This window comes from Hirundo rustica, chromosome 3 (genome assembly GCF_015227805.2).
Source record: "Hirundo rustica isolate bHirRus1 chromosome 3, bHirRus1.pri.v3, whole genome shotgun sequence".
NCBI classification, from domain to species: Eukaryota; Metazoa; Chordata; class Aves; order Passeriformes; family Hirundinidae; genus Hirundo; species Hirundo rustica.
In genome coordinates this window covers 53,137,466-53,159,529 of record NC_053452.1, presented here as the reverse complement: position 1 = coordinate 53,159,529, position 22,064 = coordinate 53,137,466, and the positions used below count along the sequence as shown (strand labels likewise).

General features: G+C 41.4%; 2 protein-coding genes across 2 annotated transcripts in view; both read right to left on the bottom strand.

Moving 5' to 3' along the window:
• Positions 1-8,483, bottom strand: part of VTA1 (vesicle trafficking 1) — a 38,791-nt gene extending 30,308 nt beyond the window's left edge. Inside the window, exon 1 of the mRNA XM_040058956.2 lies at positions 8,360-8,483. Within this exon, the coding sequence (XP_039914890.1) occupies positions 8,360-8,468 (109 nt within the window). The 5' untranslated portion in view covers positions 8,469-8,483. The remainder of the gene's footprint in view (positions 1-8,359) is intronic.
• Positions 8,484-11,476: 2,993 nt separating this feature from the next.
• Positions 11,477-14,993, bottom strand: GJE1 (gap junction protein epsilon 1). Its single transcript, XM_040059539.2, has 3 exons — positions 14,888-14,993; positions 14,105-14,287; positions 11,477-13,786 (listed from the first exon to the last, which is right to left on the bottom strand). Exons 1-3 carry the CDS (start codon positions 14,924-14,926, stop codon positions 13,391-13,393), a joined length of 618 nt encoding a protein of 205 aa, XP_039915473.1. The 5' UTR covers positions 14,927-14,993; the 3' UTR covers positions 11,477-13,390.
• Between the last annotated feature and the right edge of the window lie 7,071 nt (positions 14,994-22,064).

Here is a 22,064-nt window from a genome sequence, read left to right as displayed (position 1 = left end):
CTTTACCAGGCTGTAATTTATTACTCATTCATATTCTACGTCCCTTTGTCAAACCACTGACAGAAAAACGTTTGTTAAATGCTTCGTACAGGAAGCCAACAGCTGGAATACAAATGTGGGAAGCAAAGGGCACAAAGACATTAAATTAGATTCTACTCAAATCCAAAACTACTGGAAACATTTTCATATGAAAATTAATTAACTTTGTTCTCATAAACATTAATGTGTCAAATTCCAATCATGTAATTTCTGCACACAGGCCATAAATACATTTCTACATGGCTAAGTCCAAGCTGTCTGAGATCAAAGACTTTTAAAAACAAACTTGGAAGGCCTTACACTGTCTCTTAATTACAGGATGCCGAAGGAAACTCGCAAAAGACAAGACAGTGGGTTGGGAGCTTCAACTGAAAATCTAAAACACTCCAGGGAAACCAAAGTACTTTCAAATACTTATTTTCATGCAAAATTAACTTAGGGAAATATGTAAGAAAAATATATATAATGCAAAAGTGGGGGAAACAAAGACTACAAAAATACAATTAAGAAGCTCAAGAGGATAGCATCATGACCCTCTTGTCCTCTCAGATTCTTTTACAGTATTCTAAATCTTATTGAAGAAAATGAGTGGATAACAGTACAGTATGTTACATGCTAGACAAATTTTATTAAGTCAAAATGATCTCAATTGCCTCTTAGAACTCCTGAAAGTTACAGTAAGTCCCCTTACAATTCACTACTAATAATACTAATACCAACTTTTAGACAAGCTAAATAGGCAAAGCAAAATTTCCAATGACAAACACGACTGGTAGCTATTAAGATTAGATGACAAAACAAATAACATAGTAATCCTACTAAGAATCTCAGGAAATTATTGTATTCTACACTACCATACTTCAGTCTGGTTTAAGGACTTATTTTGGTCTTGTAAAATCTGAGTAAGTATCATATGTACAGCTCATAAGCTTCTAAGCTTTTCTACAATATTTAAACTACCCATATTTTTGAAAGCTTGTGTCTACAGTTAAATAAAGAAACTAAAATATTTCCAATTAAAACAGAAAAACTACATTAACAGGATTTATAGTAATTGAGATATCTAGAATGTAAAAAAGAGAATGCAGCTACTCTGGACTAGTTGTGGTCAAGTCATGAGGATAAAACAGCTTTTAGTGATTAGAGCACAAATCTGAAACACTTTATTAGTTTAAACTGGAAGAAGCCTATTTCATGTCTTTAAACTACTCTGTGAGGTGAACCAAAGCACCCTAGACGAGATAAGCTTCCAAAGCGTGCTCCTGGCCTTACTGGCTACCAGCATCCACAGGTGAATTAGAAGTGTTGCAGGTTGAGGCAAGTGATCTTTCTGCTCTATTCAGCAGTGGTGTGCCACACCTGCAGCCCTGGGCTCCCAGGACGAGACATGGGAAGGGCCACAAAGTTAATGAAAGGCTAGGGACATCTGTCACACCAGGAGAAGCAGAGAGCTCAGATTGTTTGTTTGGAAAAGCAAAGGATCAGAGGGTCTTATCACTGTGATAAGACTTAAGTCAGGTCTTATCACCTGACGAGAGGAGGGAGGCAGTGAGGAGTGAAGACAAAGCCAGCTCCTTCTCAGTGGTGTCCAAAGACAGGACAAGAGGCAATGGGCTCAAAAATGAAATACAAGAAATCTCATTTAAACAAAAGAATAATCTTCTACAGTCTGGGTAATCACACATTGGAACAAGTTGCTCCCAGCAGTCGTGGAGTCACCCTTCGTGGAGATGTTCAAAAACTGCCTGCACAGAGTCCTGACCAACCTGCCCTAGTGACTATGCTCTGAGCAGGGCATTGCACGAGGAGATGTACAAAGCCCTCCAACCTCAACAGTTCTGTGATTCTGCAAATCAGAATGCTGATGCATCCCTTCTTCAAAGGCAGCAGCAAACCTCAGGCAAGAAAAGACAGTTGTTAATTCTACTTCCAGATGTTCAAGTTGAATAAATATACAACAAAAAATGGTGAATTTGATGGTGGAAAAAATGCACCTTAGCATATTTATACAAGTGAAATTTAGAAGTTTGATACAAATACATGTAACTCAGAAAAGATTTCAATCTCTGAAACACACCCGTTTTAGATGGTCTCATTCTTAACTCTGTCAGAACAGATTATTTAAAAATATTACCTATGTAATCAAAGCAAGTGCCCAAAATACTACACAACAGTTAACATCATCTTAATTTTTGCCACTAGCTACAGTTTGCTTTGAGGATTGTGGGGTTTAAACAATTATCTTTGTTATTCCTATCACTTTTTTAGTTTTTCTGTCTCCACAGACAAAGCATTTTTAAGAGCAGTCTTCCCCAGTTACAAATCCTTGAAATAATCAGAGCAAAACAGACCGAAAACAGAAAAAAAAAAATAGAAAGCAAAAGGAAAAGTATTAATTGAGAAAAAAAAATAGCTTATACTCATAGCAGAATCAAAACAAGTTTCACAGAACACTATGAAATTGGTATTTACTTAAATATTTGACTTAAACATATTAACTTATCCTGAGTAAAGAACAGATTAAATCTATTCTTCTGTATACAAGCTCTAATAAAAGCCTTTAAAACATTTGTTGTATTAGTAGCCCACAAAATAGTTTTCTGCCACCAGCAATATGAGAATATGGAAAATATACTTTTACAAATGGACTGTATAAAATTAGTACAAAAGATGAATATTTAAACTGGAAAGCTCAGGGATATTTGATCATATTAGATATGAATTCTACAAGCACATTTTTTATGCATTTCAATTCCAAAATGTCCCAGTACAAATGAAGTCACTAAGTATATGCTGAATCTCTCCAAATACCAGATACTTTAATTTTAGTAATACTTCTTAATTACATGCATCTTCTGAATTAATCATTCAGAATGCATCAAGATACAATAAAAAAATGAATAATTTAAAAGCTCAATTAAAATATATGACCATTATTAGTTCTTCCTATTAAGAAGGACTCATTGGATTGGTCAAGGATAAGAATTGTCAAAAAATAATGGTATTTCAGTTGTAAAATTGCACAGTAACTATACTTCCCGAATACTCAGTCAGGCCATGAACTTCACAGGTTTGGGTTTTTTTTTTTTTTTTTTTTTTTTTTTTTTTTTTTTTTTTTTTTTTTTTTTTTTTTTTTTTTTTTTTTGGTGTTTTTTTTTTTTTTTTTTTTGGTTTTTTTTTTTTTTTTTTTTTTTTTTTTTTTTTTTTTAAATAATAGCCATGATACTAAAAATCTCTTATAATTCATATAGAGAGAGATGCTTGTTTCACAGTTGAAAGTCACAAGACCATCCCATTTAAGAGATGGATATTTCTGTTAAAAGCTGAATGACTTTTGGTTTAAGAAGTTATCAACTAGTTGTGGAATAAAAGTATCTCTTGCTTCTATCTCCCACTTGATTTCATGAAACCACAAATGTTAATACAAGAGTATATCCTTCGGAAGCATTTCTCTGATGCTTTTCCATCTCAAGAATTGAAAACTGAAAATTGGCCTCTTTTATATAGATCCTATCTACTGATCTTACATGATTGTTTTCTGATGTTTAGTAGACTGTAAAGCAAAAATCACCACACTCTGCTTTTTGAAAGTTACTAGAATCATTATTTCTCAAATGAATTGACTATCCAAACACCATTCATGAAACATCAGTTCTTTTCTGGCAGCTCACTGGCATTCCCTCACTACTTTTGAATTGGAACACCAATGTCCAGTAAGTACAGACTACCACTCATCTTTGCAAAGAGATTAACAATGCAACTGGAAAGCTGAAACCACAGCCATTAAGGAAAATCTTGCTTTTAACTTTAAACTTTAAGTTTTTGGAAGATAGTTACCTCTCAAACCTTGCAATTTCTTCAAAAAAAACCCAAAAACACCTCATCAGTCCAACTGCCTCTGCCAGTTGGAGATATTTCTTCAATTATTACAGCCCAAAGATTTTCTTTCTATCAGAGCCTGCCTCCTTGTGTCTGCAAACTAACATCTCAAAGGAGACAAACAGCTAAACTCAAGTAAGTTTTCAACATAAAAAGTTATTTTATTGACTACCAATTACATATTTGCCCTTTGCAACCAATGCAGTGTACTTTTCAGGTATTCCATTACACCTGCTGAATAAGCTGACCTTTACTGAACCTGAAATAGCTACATACATTTGACAGTGATTAACAAATAATACAAAAGTAAAAAAAGTATCATATGGGGAGGAAAGCATTTTAAAACAAGATGGTAGATTACTGGAGTGCTGGACACTTGCACTAACCATTGAATGTCTAACCTCTTAAAAAGGAGAATTATTTTGTGAGGCCATGTCCTACTGAAAAAAAAAAAAAAGAAAAAAACCAAACTGGTTTCTTTATTTCTCTACAGTCTGTGTTCTGGGTAGAAGACATGTTACAACCACGCAAATTTAGAGTGCACACTGTCAGGAAAAAAATATATTTTAATTACTTCAATCAATTATGTCCATCTTCTAAGATAGGGCTAAAAAGGTAACAGTATACACACAACATATAAATCGACTGATCAGATTCTGTTTTGAATCTGAATATCTAAAAAAGAGGCTAAGAATGAAGGTTTTGTAAGGATTACACAGGATTACCAGCAATAAACCAGTTTTTAAATTTTTGCAATGTGGAAGTACCACAACAAAAGTGTTGTGTTACAGTGTACAAGACCATCAGTGCTCAACATTTTATTTTTTATGTGGAGAATTATGTGGCAGTTGAAGAAGACAAATAATCCCCGCTGTAGCTATTTATATTGTGTAAAACAGATTAATGTTAATTAAATTACAGTTTCTGTAAATCAACATATGCCAGCAATACCAAAAAAGCAGGAGTCCTGCCTTTGCCCCAAGCCACTGTGTCTTGTTCCTTTTCTTTGTCTGTGTGGGAACACAGCTGTTTAAGTAGCAGTGAATTGGCCTGGCTGAAAAATAGCTTATTATTGTCTTTCATCATACAACTACATCAACATTTGCTTCTAAAGTACTCTAGGGTTGGGAATGAAAGGCCGGAGAAGGACTACAGCATTTTCTTTAGGTGGCATTACTGATTTATCTGAGCTTAATGCTCAAAATGCACTACACGTAAGAGAAAAAAAAATGGCGTATGCAAATAAATCATGTAACTGCCATATAAATTCCCAGCTTTAAGACTACATCTACAGCACCTATGATGAGAGACAAAACATTAACAAGAGCAGTTTCTCTGAAAATTTTATTGCTAAGGTATACAAAGCTATACTTTACGTTGCGAACACATCTTGCCAGAGTTCACTCACTTCAGATCCTCAAATTAATTTGTGTTACAGCTCTTATTATTAAGCATATAAAAGTGCAATTGAAGTAAAATTAACATAAATCAAAACCTGGCATACATATGCCCATACTGCAAATTATTGTGCCACGGAACAGTTAATAATATTGTGACCAAAGCTTTTTTCTGGGTATGAATCACTTACGGCAACATTCCAAGGCTATAAACACATCAGACTGTTCAGACTGATAGTTACATCCATTGATCCCCCTCACAGAGTGGCTGTGTAAGCAACTTCATGATGGAGCATGGCCTTTCAACACAGGGTGCACCTTGCTGTGCCTCAACAGCCCCCTGGTCCTGGGACATGAAAGATTCCAGGCACAGGGCACAGCAGCCCCCTGGTCCTGGGACATGCAGGATTCCAGGCACAGGGCACAGCAGCCCCCAGGCCCTGGACATGCAGGATTCCAGACACAGGGCACAATAGCCCCCAGGTCCTGGGATATGCAGGATTCCAGACACAGGGCACAGCAGCCCCCAGGTCCTGGGATATGCAGGATTCCAGGCACAGGGCACAGCAGTCCCCAGGTCCTGGGACACACAGGGTGCCAGGCACAGGGCACAGCAGCCCCCTGGTCCTGGGACATGCATAATTCCAGACACAGGGCACAATAGCCCCCAGGTCCTGGGATATGCAGGATTCCAGACACAGGGCACAGCAGCCCCCAGGTCCTGGGGCACACAGGGTGCCAGGCACGTGCCTGCAGATGAGGCTGGTGGAGAAGCGCCAGCACAGAGGAAGCCACACAGTCTAGCTCACACAGTTTTCCTCACTCTATTCCTTCCACACAATATATTTTACATAAAATGTATAGAGCTCCTCTGAAGACCATTTCAAAGGTTCCACAAAGAGATGCTCACTTGTTTCAGTGAAGCATCTAATGGGAAGCATTGCTTTAGCCCTACATAAATCTGCACGGCTTTCAAAATATTATCTGAAAGGAATCCTGAAATTTTTTTGTATACCCTGCTCTACACTTCTAAAAATCTATCTTTTCAGTAAAGCTTTTATTATTCATAGCATGCTAGGAATAGATACATTTTTTTGACAGTAGCAATTTAATAATAAATACTTTGGGATTGCACATAATTATTCCAAACCCATAATGTTAAAATTAATGGTTCATAAACCTTACTTTTGCTTCAAAGCCAGAACTAAATGAAGAGAAAACAACAACAACAAAACCAACAACAATATCAAACAAACACCCCCCCCCCAACCAACACCAAACAAACAAACAAAAAAACCTATGGAACAGGAGTACTGCATTTTTATCAATCCAGACAAATTCACCCACCACAGGAGGAAATAAGTGTCATCAGTGGAATACTGGTGAAAACAAATTCTTCTCCTTTGTGCATTTAAAAACACAAAGCATCTGAGCGAGACCTAACTTGAAAGATGTCAGTGCTTTTTACTTTATGTAATACTGTAATGAAACAGGTATCTCTAGAATACAGTCTTTGCTATATTCAGTAATGAACCAGATGTGTTGAAGTACACAAATGAAAAATATTCAACTACTCATGACATACAAGGCAAACGACTTTACAGAAAACAGTAATTATCCAACACAAGCTTTTTTTTCCTCTACACTAAAACTTAAGTTTCAGAATGCAAAAGACAAATAAAAGTAGAGCTCATACATTAAAACATTTCTGGTTTAAAACAGACTTGTATTTTATCACCTACACTAATGCATGTCTTTTTCTTGTATAGCCAGACAGGTAGTTACATCTCACAGAAAAAATCCAAAGAAATAAAGAAAAACAAAAAAACAAAACCCAAAAACCCCCCAACCAAACAAACTAAAAAAAACCTCCAGTGCAACTTGACCTAGCTGGTGCTTCCTGCCACACACTGTGTCACTTGTCCTGTGTTTTTCCAGTAAATAGAGGGAACACTACTGAGAATGTCCAGGGTTCTAATATGTGGCTACCTCACCTTCTCGGCTGCACTGTCCTATGTTAGCACACTATTCCTGTGTAACACAGAAAATGTAAAATTATTCTTCTGTCATTCAGACAGTTTTTTCAGAGCTACCAGAATTTCACAAATTCATTCTTCTACATTAAGATCACCTTATAAAGAAAAACGACCAATTCTACATCTATTTTTTATTTCATTCTTGAAGACAAGCCAAGTAAACCCCTCAAATGACCTTGTATCTCAATAAAAATACATAACAATGATGTAAAGACCCATTTTCCTCTCCTTAAAGGTGGGCTGTCAACAACATAAACACATTTCCGGTGATCTGCTAGTCTTAGGCTCTTTTCAAGTGCGGCTTAACTGTAACAGGAATTTAAGACTAATAGCAAGCTTGCATTTCTTAATTCACTATGCAAAGTCTTTTAGAAAGGCTCACAGTCCACGCTGATGACCATTAGCTTAGAAGCCACATCAGCTTGAAAAACCTATATATTAATTTGCAAGTTTTACAGTAAGGTTTTGCTGTGTTATTTCAGTGACAGAACCAGAAAAAGAGCAAACCACTCACTTCCTTTGAGAACCCCGAGAAAGTAACAAAGCCTCACTAACAAAAAAAATGAAAGCTTCTATCAGCACTAAAGATTCTCAAACTCAAAGTATTTATTCAGGGTTACACAGGAGAGAAGGGAGGTCTTTTCAGGAGAACACAAACTCTGAAAAGGTTCTTGAATGTTCTTTTTTGCCATACTTGTTAGGACTGTCCCATCGGGACCACTTCACACGGTGCCGTACAAGCAGGCGGCCGCGCTGCCGGAATGCGCATTCCGACCGCCGAGAGGCTTTAGCTCCGCAAGCCCGGAGCACAGGAAAGGCGGGTGGGGCTGCAGCGGCAGCCGAGGCACACCGCGACCACCCCGCACCGCCCAGAGGTGGGGCTTCCCCCCGCGCCCGCGTCTCCGCGCATCCCACGGGCAGCCCGGGGAGGAGCGCTCCGCCCGGAGCAGCGGCGGCCGGGCCGGGCCGGGCCCGGCGGGTGGGCGCCGCGGCCGCCTCTTCACTCACAGTAGTACGCCACCACGGGCTCGCGCTTGTCCAGCTCCTGCGCGGTCCGCAGATGGTGCTGGATGCTCTTGAGCTGCGGCGGCAGCGGGGGCAGCGCCGGGGCCGCCATGGCGCGGGCGGCGGCGGCGGGCGGCGGCGCGCGGCTCTCGCTCCCGGGGCTGGCGCGCGCCGCTTCCGCTTCCGTCTCGGGCGCCGTGGGCGGGCGGGGGGCGGAGCGCGGGGAGCGCCCCCTGCTGGCCAGGAGGGGAAGGCCGGGGCTGTCCGTCCGTCCGTCGGTCCGTAGGGGACCTGTAGCCTCAAACGACTACCTGCGTGGCCCCTTAGTGCTTGAAACGCGTCCCAGAGCAGCCGTGAGGAAAGGCTGCAGACCTCGGGGCTACTCCCCGGCCCAGCGGTGGAACGGCAGCCCGGCCCCGGCTGAGCAGTGACGCCCTCTCCATCCCTTCTGCCTCCCTTCCTTTGGCCGGCTAGCCCAAAGAGCTGTGCAGACCTGGCCTCTGGAGGTGCACCTACAAGCAAAATCCCTTCTCAGATTGAAAGTCCTTCTCCTTGGGCTGCGCCAAGGCTTACCATGGTCCATGAGGCCCGTGGGGCCTGAACTGTGCTTGTGCCTTTACTTCGGGGCCTCTGCCCTTCATCCCTAAAAACTCTTGTCTGCAAAAATCAGATTAGTTAACCTTGTATGCAAGAAGCCAATAAATACACACTCAAGAAAGACATTGATTTTTCATTTCAAATGAAAGAGTTGTGCAAGCCTGTGTGTTTGGGGGTATTCCATAAATCGAGCACCCCAACTATCAACACTTTACTACAGGCTACAGGTGGCATAGTTCTCTTATTAGTTAGTTTTTTGTCTTCTGTTAGTTAATGACTCTTGCTTCTTTTGCTAATTAGTGAGTAGGTTTAGTCTTGTTTGAGTCCCTGGGTTTCTTGGATCACTGGTCCATGAGCTGGTGGCGAGGATCTCCCCCTGCCAGAATTACCTTTTACCCAGTCGGAGCTGATTGCAGCACAGTTGCTGAGCTGCCTTATTAGTGTCTTCTTTATTTTGTGAGTTCGGCCAAATGGCCCTGTGACCTGTAAATTCTGTATTCTTTGTGTCAACTATCAGTGGACATCCTTCTTCCTAGCTTTATTAACCTTCCCCAGGGTCTGAGATCGATGAAGAATGTCAAGCTCTAAACCTGGCAAACAATGTAAACCTCGCAAACAAGTCAATTCTACTACCAAGTGATTTGTTTTTCTAACATTTTCTAACACACACTAAGTGGTTTTTTTTACAACACTTGTTGGTTTTTACAACACTTGGACATCAGTTAGAGCTTGTTTGTTAGCTGCTGTCTGTTTTTAGGATTTAATCTCCCTTGTTGTTGATTTAGTTTGAAAGTATTCAAAGAGTAAACATCAAAGAAAATCCTTTCTTAAGAAAATTTACCATATTCCACATTTTGCAATACTACCATGTGCAGCCATGGCCTGGCTAATAGGACTGGGCTGCTTCCTGGCAGCTGTCAGAAAGTCTGTCAGCCCTGGAACATGCATCTCGTAAGATCATCACTTCCCAGATAACTTTTTCTCAGAGGAACTGCCAGAGATTTCTGGTTTTGCAGAGAGGGGATAAGAACAGCAAAAGAAATGTGAACTATTGAAGCAAAATCGTTTCAAACGGATCTCACAAGTTATTGCAATATAAATTATTTTAGTGTCTATTACCTCATTCTGATTGCATAGTTAAAACGACTTTTAAATTTCTTTCAGGTAGCCCCTTCTTGATCTCAAAGTATCTGTTTGCAAAGGAGGAGAATGTCAATGCTCCAGGGTGTAAAGTAAGATGCGTGTTGGAGGGAGGCACAGGCAAGGAGAGGTGGCTGCATTGTCTCATTGCTGACGTAGGAGTGTGCCAAAAAGGGAACAGAGGGGAAATGATGTCTGAACAGAAGAGAGGAATCCATGAAAGGAACAGAACAAGGACCATGTGGGATGCTGTGATGTTATACTAGAAGCTGGCTTGCCCAGAGCAGCTATACCTTTGATGTAAATGCAATCACATCACAATTACTGCTCTTTGTTAAATGAGAACGAAAATGGTCATGATGTCTGACTAGAGACAAAACTGGCTGCAAACACATGAGCTGGGGATTGCTTTGAGTGCTGTCTGTGAAAATTAGATGGCTAGAGTACGGTGGAAAACAATGAAAAAGTCAAAGAAGCACTTACAGTGTGAACCTGATGTAAGCAACAAAAATGCTTCCTCAGTGTTCTGGGAGACAGGACTTCATGTTCACTGTGTAAAGAAATAGGATTGAATCAAAAAATCCCCAAGTGTATGATATAATTCCTTTCTTAATGGCAAAAAGGGGGAAAAAAGTCTTCACAATCATCTCAAACACTTGCTAAGCAAAATCAGCTCAAGGCTGAGAAATGCAGGAAGGCATTTCAATCTCAGAGGGAGTAAGGGTGGAAGGAAGCTGATAGAAAACAATGTAAATGAGGATGAAAGTGGTGGGAGTTTGGAAAAATAAGCAAAAGAAAAGTTTAGAGACACTTGGGAATACAATGAGCACCAGGAAGACAAATGGCAAATATAGGAAAGAGGAGTGTTGACATCCATGGAGAAATGATTTCTTTACATGGACATAATATCTCCATCAATGTGTTCCAGAAACTAATGGCAGAATCAGGCACAGAAACATTTGCATTAAAAAGCAATAATGGACTTTTTTTTTAAAAAATGAAAGACAGAGGAATTTTACAATTTTAATTCCACGGGAAATGCAGGAAAAAAAAAAAAATTGTGATGTATCTGATGTGGAAGAAGGAAAATTTTTAATGTGCTCCAGAACTTGACCACAAAGAGAAAGGCCATGGTGGTGGGTAACCCAGCTCCTAAAGCACTCCATGGATGCTCAGGCAGTCCCATACCAGTACTCGTTCTTCAAGGCTCTTGATGGTAACAAGGTCTTAAAGAAGTCCTGAGGGCTTGGTAATCTTGGCACTCTTCTGACCCTTCTAAAATGTTTAGAAATTTACAGATGAACAGCAACCAATGGCATATTAAGCACCAGGGAAAATACTGACAATGTTGTGATTCAGTTATTTTATTATTATACAAGTAACTATTATTATACAAATAACTGATAAAGTAGGATTTGTGTACCATTGGTAACAACTGTACCTCACACATAAAAGTAAATTCTTTTTCTTAGTAGTTCTATATATTGTATGTTTTAATAAGTTTTTTTTTTAACCTGAGATTACAAGTTTCAATTGGAAAGAATAATTCCAGATGGATATTGACATATACCGTGAAAAATTAAACATGTATCAACCAAAGAACATGGCATATTATGCAAACAAGAAGTTAGCACAGTGATTTTTATTTCACTTGCAATGCTTGCAAATATCAAATAACTAGTTGAATATTGCATAAATCTAATAGCTTTGACTTTATTTAAGACAACTTACTTCCATAGGTAAAAAATAATATTAATGCTTTAATGTAGTGAATGGATTGAAATATACTGTCTTTTTCTTGATCAGCATATTAAAAAAAATCACACATCTAGTTGTAGCCCACTTTGTTTTAAACAGCCCAGATTCAATCAAATCCAAGACATCTAAAACTTGCTATTCCACTTATTTAGCAGGTTAACTTTTGTGGGTGAGAATTACAAGGCTATGACAATTTAACTATGTTTTGAACTTATTAACTAACATTTGATGATAAAATGTTTGTTAAGGATTTTTCCAGAATTTTCTAAATATTTCTGAAATGACCCAAATTATGTTATCAGGATCTCAGCTTTTTATGTTTGAAAAACAAATGGAAAATGGCTGATTGTTATTATTGCTATTTGTAAATTTTTTATACAGGAAACCACCTCCTCCTGTCTTTCTGATTCTGAAATCTGTTTTATTTCCTTTATCTCACTTCAGCACAAGGAAATCACCTCTAAACTTAATATGTTTATTAGCCTTTAAGAAGAAGCTGGTTGCACACAAAAAGATCTGATGCCTATATAAAGTTTGAGACCTAACCAAATACACTTACTGCATAGAATAATTTTAATATGCAGAGTTCTTTTTTCACTGTTATTCTAGCAGCTTTGGTCAGAGAAAGAAAAAATTAGATGTGATATAAACAGCAGAAAATTCTGTGGGCCCAATTCTGCAGTCACACACAAGCAAAACACATTGAAATCAAATCTTGATTGGGCCTAGGAAAGGCTCTTCTCCAAGATTTTGTTTGGACACTTTTAAGCCGCTTATGCAAAATTGTTAGAAAGCCCTTTTCCTCCTTCAAAATATGATCATACTAAATTGGTGAAAATCTTCTACACGGTAAGCCAAAACATAATGAGGCGTTGCAGTCAGCACAAAGAATACCATACTGCTCTTTCACTTTTAAAAGGAGATTCTGAGCCAGCAGGTGACAGTAGCTGAGCCTCTGCAAAGTTGGTATCCATGGATATGTTGTCACCACAGTTTAACCAGGGGTCTCGGCCCCTGGAGGCTGAGATGCAGGTTGCACTCAGTGGCATCTCAGTGGCACTTCCTGGGAAGAAGCTCAAATGCTTTCTGGTACCCAGAGAGTATCCACTATAATTGTTCAATTCTCAAAGCATAAGGACATGTAAGAAATTTGCAATTATTTTTCCAAGAACCTTATTATCTCTGATGGCATGTGTTCAGAAAAGCTGTGAATAGAAATATGTTTATAAATAACCTTCTCCTCACACACAGACATGCCTCTGGAGGCAGAGCTATCATAAACTGCAGGTCATGAAAATATATTGCACTTGTAGATCTTAGTGCCTTTGACCTTGACATGGAAACAAAGACTATTCTCATAGTGTGCAAGTTTTTAGATGAGGTGTTTAAGTCAAGTGACTATTCTGCCTCAGTAATAATGAGTGTGGTTCTCTTCTGCAGCACTGCATAGAGGACAAGAGATGGTTTTTGCTGTAGTTTGAAATCACTGTTACAAAACTGCAGGTGGACAGAGCAGTAAATGAGTGCGAGTGGTTGACGTCACTGAGTTTTTAAGAAACCTAGCCTTCTACATGAGATCTCAAAAATTTCAGCCACACACAAGATCACTGTGATCACAGTAAATGTGTACATTGCAATAAGAAAGATTGTCTTTTCAAAGTGCTCTGGCACCATGCACCGGGTAATGTTAAACTTTTTTTCAAGTGCTCCCACATCACACATGTAGATTGCATTCACTTTGAAACCAAAGAGCTGAATCTGAAGCCAAAAAGCCACGACTTCAAGGACAATCCTTAAGAAAACAGAGAAGATATAAAAACCAGTGTAGGATGACTTTTGGAGAATATCTTCCTGTTTGATGCTCTTACAAGCAGCGTAAAGGTGAAAAAAGGCACCAGGTACCAGTACAATCACCAGCTGTAGTGCCCAGAATACCTAAAATGTAGCAGAAATGTAGCATCAGATCATTTACAATGGCTTTGGAACAGCTAAAACACTGATTTGAGAAGTTTAGTTGGGTTCTGAAACATGAGGATTATTTTGAAGAATAGGAAGCACAGCTCTATATTTAGTCACAAATAAAGGGATATTTTAAGGAAAATATTAATGAAACAAGCTAGTGATAATTAGCCTAGTCAATTAGTACTTGTATGGAACAATCATGTTTGAATTTTTGCAGTTTACTTTCTTTGCATTGGACTTTTACCATGAAAAAAAAAAAAAAAAAAAAAAAAAAAGAGAAAAAATAATTACCTGAGGAGTTATAGGTCTGAACTGGTTGTAACAGAAAAGGTTAACCTCTCTCTTGTCTGGGTCACAGCTGAAATGCAAGGCCTCATTTCCATAAACAGCAAAGCCCAAAACACCAAGGAAAAACATTCGAATTGAGCCAAAAAAAAGAGTGTGGAATTGTCCAATTACTGTTGGCGGCCTGAGCTGCAAATCAGAGGGTTCGTTCAAAATAAAAAAAAAAATAAAAAAAAAATTGAACAGTGTTATTATTGGAGGTTTACTTGCTCTTTTTCATTATCCAAAATATTTATTTTATTCTACTTGTTTTAAAGGAGACAGTTTGCCTATGAAGGGTGCAGTAGGTCTCTAACAAAATAAAGTCTAACAACATTTTATTGTTCCTATTAACTTTATATAAACGTTAATTTGTCTAGCACTTGCCAGTTCATTTGTTTCACTGCCTTTATCTGTATTCCGCTGCTGCAGAAGGCGCCAGACGGAGCTGAGCGCTTCGACCCAAAGGCTATTCGTTCTGCTGTTGTACTGATTCATTCACACGATGTCAGGTGACGGCAAAGCACGGACCGCCGTGCCACCGTCAAACCCGACCACGCTTAGAACCATACGTATTCCCGCAAATTAAAGTTCAGCTTCCCCAAAGGGGCGATCCTCGCCCCGCTCGGGCCGCCTGTCCCGCCGTGCTCGGGCCGGGAGCGCGGGCGGGCGGCACCGCGGGCCCGTGCGCGGTTTGGGGCCGCACCCCGCCTCCGCTCGGGGCCAGGGGGGCGCGCCCCGCGTACTCACACATCCCTCCGAGAAGCTCCGGATGTAGTTGGGGGACATGGCTGGGAAAGTTGCCCTGTGTGGGCGGCGGCGGCCGGAGACGGAGCCCGCCCTGGCCCCGACCCCGACCCCGGCCCCGACTCGCTCCGCCCTTTGTCCCCGGGCGGGCCCCCGCGCTCGGGCCGGCAGCGGGCGCAGCAAGAGCGGGGCCGGCCGGCGACCGCCGATAATCCGCGGGCAGCACCGTCAGCAGCGCCTGCCGCCACCGCCGCCCCGCCGCTGGCTGCGCGCCTGCCCCTGCCCCTGCCCCTGCCCCTGCTCCTGCCCCTGCTCCTGCCCCTGCCCCTGCCCCTGCTCCTGCCCCTGCCGCTGCCCCTGCTCCTGCCCCTGCCCCTGCCCCTGCCCCTGCTCCTGCCCCTGCCGCTGCCCCTGCTCCTGCCCCTGCCCCTGCCCCTGCCCCTGCTCCTGCCCCTGCTCCTGCCCCTGCCCCCGCTCCTGCCCCTGCCCCCGCCCCTGCCCCTGCTCCTGCCCCCGCCCCTGCCGCTGCCCCTGCCCCTGCCCCTGCCGCTGCCCCTGCTCCTGCCCCTGCCCCCACCCCTGCTCCTGCCCCTGCCCCTGCCCCTGCCCCCGCCCCTGCTCCTGCCGCTGCCCCTGCCGCTGCCGCTGCCCCGCTGGCCCTCGCCAGCCTTTCACCGCTGCCCCAGGGACTCGCTATACCGACCATCATCCCCCGCCCGGCCCCGGAGCCGCTGCCCGCCCCGGCCCCCATCCCCGTCCCGGCCGAGGACCCGGCGCAGCACTCTCGGGGCTGCCGCCGGAGGGAAGAGCCGGGACCCGGCTAGCCGGAGCATGCAGAGCTTATCAACTTGTTAACTAATTCCAATAAAAAAGGATGCAGCAGGACTTGGAAGTTGTAGATCCACGATCCTAAATTCAAAGAAACAGAAATTGAATTAAAATAAATAATATTGTCCACTTCAAAATTGCTGCAAATATCTTACTGGCAATAATTGCTACTAATAATTTGCCCGCGTACTCAGTATGTGGAGTTGAAGCAGCTCCAGAAGAGCTGTGCCTGCGAGTCCGTGCCTCCGCCAGACCCTCCTGCTGGCCAACTGCCGCAAGGAAGTACTTCAAGTCAGTAGTCTGAACCCAGTGAGAGTTTTGTGAGAAAATGGAGAGTGGAAGGATGGAGATGGGAAACCAGTAAAGGGGAAATGCTAATTTGTCATTTACTCGCTAGTATGCGGTAGTTTATTTGGCGTGCACAGGAAATCAGGTTACCAAATCCAGAGAGGGGCGGTTACGCTTTTGCCTCTAAACGCAAAAGAAAGCCTCCCTTGTAACTGGTTGCAGCATGACTTCAAGCTGATGTATCAAAAAGCATTGTTGTCTCATAGGCATTGTATACTCATAGGCATGGAAACATAGGCAGAAGAAGGGAAGTGATGGGAATCAGTGTTCATTTAATGTGTGGATTTAGCTGTTGCGTCTCTAAAACGGGGCTGCAGTGACTGTATTAATGACTTGGTTCAAATAACTGTTGTAAGACATCAGAACGTCCTTTGTAAAGGGAACACGAACTGAAGTCGGTAAATTACAAAGAAGGTGAAAATGCTCCAATAAGTGCATGCTATTTACTACAGCTCCTAGTTCAGGCAGTTAATTAAATGTCTGTCTCCTGGAGTACTGTAAAAGATGCTGGATCGGTAGCACTTGGACTGGCTTTCCAAACTTTTTAAATGCAATCTGCTGCTCTGCTGCATGGAGAGAATGCTGCGGTTTGTGTACATCAAATGAACTAAAAGCAATAATGTCTTACAGTGGTGTGTGATCTGCAATAAAGTACTGTGGTTCTCAGTGTGGTGACTAACCTTCACCAAAATGCAGCCATTTTAGTTACAGTGAATTGTTTTTCAATACATATGGAGCTTAATTATCATCCAAATTCAATTCTAGTGTTCCCACAAAATTACTAAATTAGTTCAGAATGTCTAATAGCAGTACTATTTCAATGATGACTATTTTAAAATGTGAATTGCCTGTTGAAAATCTGCTGTTGAATGTGCCTCAAAAATTAGTTGTATGTGTATTTATTAGGTTCTCTTTAAATAGAAATCTTTAAAAACACAGTAGAAAAACTCAACAACTCCTAGTTTCTAAATGGAGAAAACTCTTTCAAAGCTTTTTGTTATGCTTGGTATAGTAGTGATTATTTGCACATTAATTGATGAACATGAACCCATGAAGTTTGGTCAGCATTTGATTCCACTATAGATAGAAACAATATTTCAGAACACATTTTAGGTAAAAATCTGCACTATAAAAATGCTACTTTTTATTTTTATCTTTTTACAGTTATACTTTACATTTTTACTTTTTACATTTATAAAAATGTATATTTTTATTTTTAGGTGAGAATCACATGATTACTTACCTGACTGGATTGTCTAATACAAGACAATCAACAATCAATCTCAGTAACAATATAGAAACGTGAATTTCTGTCCTGCGATAAAGGTGCTAACAGAAGTCTTAGCTGGCAATGCTCTGATTTTTTTTCTAGGAACACATAAGAAATACAGCTGCACTGAAATAAAAAAATTAAAAAAAAAAAAAAAAATCTGGAGAGGCTGTCAGATAAACCCAATACAAACCCCATGGGTGTCTGCAGTAAAACCCCACAGAGTGTGATGAATGGGCCCACAATAAAATTGTCACTTGCTTTGAAATGGCTCCAGTGTCATGTGAGCTCAAGCACAGGAATCCCATTATCTTTGCACTAGGAGGAACTAATAGCAATGTTTTTCTTTTGTCATGTGTGCTCAGTAATGTGCTTTGTAACACCCCATTAGGAGCATAACGTGAGATAGAAGTAAACTGGCATTGTGCAGTCCTTTTGAGTGCAGTCTGCCGAGGGAACTCAAACCATTCCTTGGGACTTCCTTGACAGAAAATCATTATTTGTTTTGAATCTGTAAGAGCAGCTGTCAGTTAGTTGTCCATCACGGACAAATGGGATGGAAGATGTTGATACCACATTTGTTTCTAAGTGCATCTGAAGCCTGGATTTTGACAGTTTGCAGCACAGTGGAGTGCTCTTTAACCTTTTAATGAGTTGAAGTCCTACTGAATGAATACAGTAAAACAAATGGAATCTAAATGAATGCATAAACCTGCAGTTGTTCTTAGAGAGATGGCCTGTGTGTGTAACATTAAGTGTTGGAGTCCAGGGCATTCCTTTGGTTGCCCTGGAGGGTCAGGGACCTGGGCAGGGGGATCTGGGACCCCAGCCCAGAGCTCAGGGCTCAGAGAGACACTGGATTCGATTTCAGTCCATGGGAGAGGCTTCTTGCACTGCAGGAAGCATTGCAGGCCACAAGAGTGTGAAAATAGTAGTTTAGTATATCACAGGATGAAAAAACAGTGGGTTTGGGATTTTTGGCATTGAAGTGAATGGGGCAAGATGGAGAATTTGGGGCGTTGTCTCCTTCTTCTTTCTTCTTGTTCCCTCACTCCATTTCTGCAGTGACGTTGGCACAAAGTAGTTATTGAGGATTGGGTCAGAGTAAAGATGACCTTTTTAGTAATAGTGATAGACATTGGTAATAAATAGTAAATAAAGAATACGTAGCAATTAGTATAAAAGATAAGGACAGCCCAGAGACAGGAGGAGTCACCAGATGTCCGAGCCGCGGCAAACATCTTTTGGACACTGAGAAAATTGTAAGGTAAGAACTTATAAATGAATCATGTAACCTTGAAGACTCCGTCTTTTCCTGCGTTTGGCACAGAGCTTTGCAGAGGGCCAGAACTCTAAAACCACCTGAAAGCTGGGGAATTTAAGCTCCTGAAAAGGAGCCCCCGACAACTGCCGTCCCTGGGATGGGCAGAAACAATTAAGCACCCAATTCATTGCTTTATTAATGTGTTTGAATATAATGGCACCTGTTATCCTCATGCCATGAATAAAACCAGCACCACGAAAATGGTACAAAAAAATGATTTGGTATCAATAAGATAAGGCTTTGTTTCCCAAAAGAGAACTTGAATGAATATTGGAGAAAGCCACTTCTGCCAGTTTTCCAGCTTTGTCTAGTGCTGGAAGCACCTGAATTTCCATTTTGGTTTGCAGAGTTCCCTCCACCAAAATAAGAAAGCCTCTATTGAAGTAAGAAGAAAAAAACATGAGTTACTTTTGGCTATTGTACATTTGACTCCCTGGAAGAAGTCTCTGCTACTATGCATGCCCACTTTTTCCAGCTGCATCTACTGGTGTAATGTGTAATACTACAAAATTTATTGAAGGTTTGGTTCCTAATGCTCAGTGTTTAAAATCAGATAGTATTTGTTCCTTGGTTGCTGCTTTGTTTCTTTTTAAAATTTGACTGATGATCAGGCCTTCAAACGTGATCACTTCTAGGGCTCCATTTGAACCCAGTTTTCATTTAATGTGCAAGGACACATAATTAAAGTCTAGTTACTGCAGGTAGTTTTGGTGGCAGATATGCTTCGTTCTTCATGGGACTACACATGTTGAGGTGTGCAAATCTAGAGTTAGCCCTGGAATTATCAAGTGCCTTGTGCTGCATGAACATGTGAAGAGTGTTTTTTCCTGTCAGACCCACTTCTCATTAGAGGGCGTTTGTGAGATGCGTGGAGTTCCTCATTCCTACATGAACTTATTACGAATCCTTATGTTTGGGAATTACTGATGAAGTGGTCTTGCCTCTCATGTTTCCAAGTTGTTGTGGTTTCTGCCCTATGGTGTTGCACTCCATCTGTGGTGGTCAATTGTGCCTGTGCAGTTTCTTTCCCACTGGGGAGATTCACCTGTGGCACTCTCTCCCTCACTCTTGTGCCAAGTACTGTGTCAAAGCCGCACAATGGAATTGTCTCTAGGCTGTAATCTGAAATAACATCTAAAAACATGGGTGGACTCTTGTTTGAAAAGAGAATGATGAACTATTTGTATGTGGAGATCTGAATTCCGACTGGTTTATGTCAGATTCTGTGGATCTTCCCCACACACGCCTTTTTACCTCTGCAGGAAATTATATTCATACTGGTTGAGTGCATTCCTTTGACTTTACACAGGCATCTGTTGAACATTAGAAGCATAATCTAACTTTCTGTTTTCCCTGAGCTGGAGAACACTCACTTTCTTCAGAGCTTATTTTCTTGCTGTTAGAGTTCTAAAAAATATAGAATAGATAAAATCAAGTACTGATAAAAATCAGGAATATAAATTTCCACTAAAAATATTTCTAATTCTTCAATCTTAGGAATTCCATCCTGTGGACTAAAGGACAGATAAAATTCACTAGGATAGAACAAATGCCCCTGGAAGGCAGCAGAAGGAGTGGTGGTGTTGTGCAATAAAAAGAAAGGGGACTCACCTCTCTCCATGCAAACTGCATTAAGTTTATATCAATAGAAGTTTTAAAAGTGTTCTTTTGTTGATATTCATGCAAAAAGACTCAATGTCCTCTTGTCCCAAGAAAATCAGTATTAAAGATGTTGAATTTAAACTATTCTCCCAATGGAAATCATATTGTCTGTTAATATATAAACCCATTTTCAGACAAGTTAGCAAAAGGACCATACTCCTAGTGTTAAACTCACAGTGTTAAAGACTTATATTGGATCCAACCAATGGGAATGAAAAAGAGTGATTTGGAGTGTAAACAGAAACAAATGACTATCTTAGAAAATTTCATGTATGCTCAACAAAGTAGAGGGTCACAGCAATTTGTATAAATACGTAAGCCATCAGTAAAGCTGCCTCAGAGGGAGCACTGTTGAATTTAAAACCGTGTGAAGGAAACTTGATCAGTAACAAGAATCACATTCAGAGGAGCTCTGTGGTGATTCTGGTGAGCTGATTGGTGGTAAAGGTGAAGCATCTAGCCTGATCCTTTCTAGCACTGGTTGGGTTCAAACAAATTACTCAGTGTTATATGAATCAGTAATTTACACAACTTCAACACATTTGTATATTCAGAGATGTGAGAAGAGTTGCAATGATCATTCAGAAACATTAATTCTTCTTTTTTAAAATAATCTTAGTAAAAGCTTTTTTAAGAAGAAATTGCTGATTTAATTCCAACACTAGACAGCATGCCATGGACAGGCCATGCACATGTGACATGATTTGCTTCTGATAATTTCAGTGTTGAGACTCTCAGTTTATGGCCATGTCATAAACTCACAGAGCTTCAAGAGAACTGCTGCAGTAATATGAACAAGCTAATTCTCTACAAGCTCATGAATCCTCTCTTTTGAGAAAAAGAAGTAAAGGAATCAGTCTGCAGAGCATGTTACTGGCAAATGCTGTTATTCTTCTACCTTAACATTTTAGCTTGAAAACTTCAGTCCAGTGGGTCTGCCTATCTTCCAGCATATTTACATTCATGGCTTCTGCTGGAAACAGATGGAGCTGTTCAGAAAGCCTGTACATGTGCAGACACTCAGAAGCAAAAGACATTACCTCATTGAAAAGCAATAAACATTAGGGACAAATTCTACTCTTCAAAGAGGCAAACAAAATTAATTCTCCATTGTTATACTATTTGCAGAGTAAGTCATGGATAAAACACATCACCTGTCCCCATTCCCACAGTCGAGACCACTGTGAAATCCAGCTTCGCAAATCAAACCTTTGAACACAGCTGACGTCTTTGAGTAGGATCTATGCGGAATCCGCAGCTGGATGTCAGCAATAAAATTTCTTCATTCTCACGCCCCTCGCTCTCTCCCACCCTGCGTTTCAAAGCACGCTGGTTTCACCTGAGAAAGATGCTGAAAGAGGAGTTTCCGGAGGCGATCCCACGTTCTGTCCGACGTGTCGGACAGCTCTCCGGTTTGCTGTGCAGAGCCTGGCGGGGGCTGCTTTGCGGTGGGCAGCGGCGGGGAGAGAAGCTTTCCTCTCCCCTCCCTCTCACCGTCGTCCCAGTGGCGCTCATGGGCTGGGACCCCGCGGGACGGCGGCGGCCCCGGGATCCGCCTCTCCCTTCCCCGCAAGATCCACCTCGGCGGCGCGGGGCTGGGAGGAGAGCACAGGCGCTCGCAGGAGGAGGGGCGGGGCGGGGCGGGGCGGGGCGGGGCGGGGCGGCCCCTCCCGGTACCAGGTATAAGCCGGTGCTGCGGAGCGAGGAGCGGGCTCGCTCCGCTCCTCGGGCAGCACCGGCGCCGCCGG

Excerpts from the sequence above, each read along its gene's own strand:
- GJE1 (XM_040059539.2), bottom strand. The coding sequence starts at position 14,926 with ATGTCCCCCAACTACATCCGGAGCTTCTCGGAGGGATGT. Across the intron at positions 14,288-14,887 it reads GGAGCTTCTCGGAGGGATGT|CTCAGGCCGCCAACAGTAAT; the intron begins GTGAGTACGCGG and ends TCTGATTTGCAG. Across the intron at positions 13,787-14,104 it reads TCAGACCTATAACTCCTCAG|GTATTCTGGGCACTACAGCT; the intron begins GTAATTATTTTT and ends GCTACATTTTAG.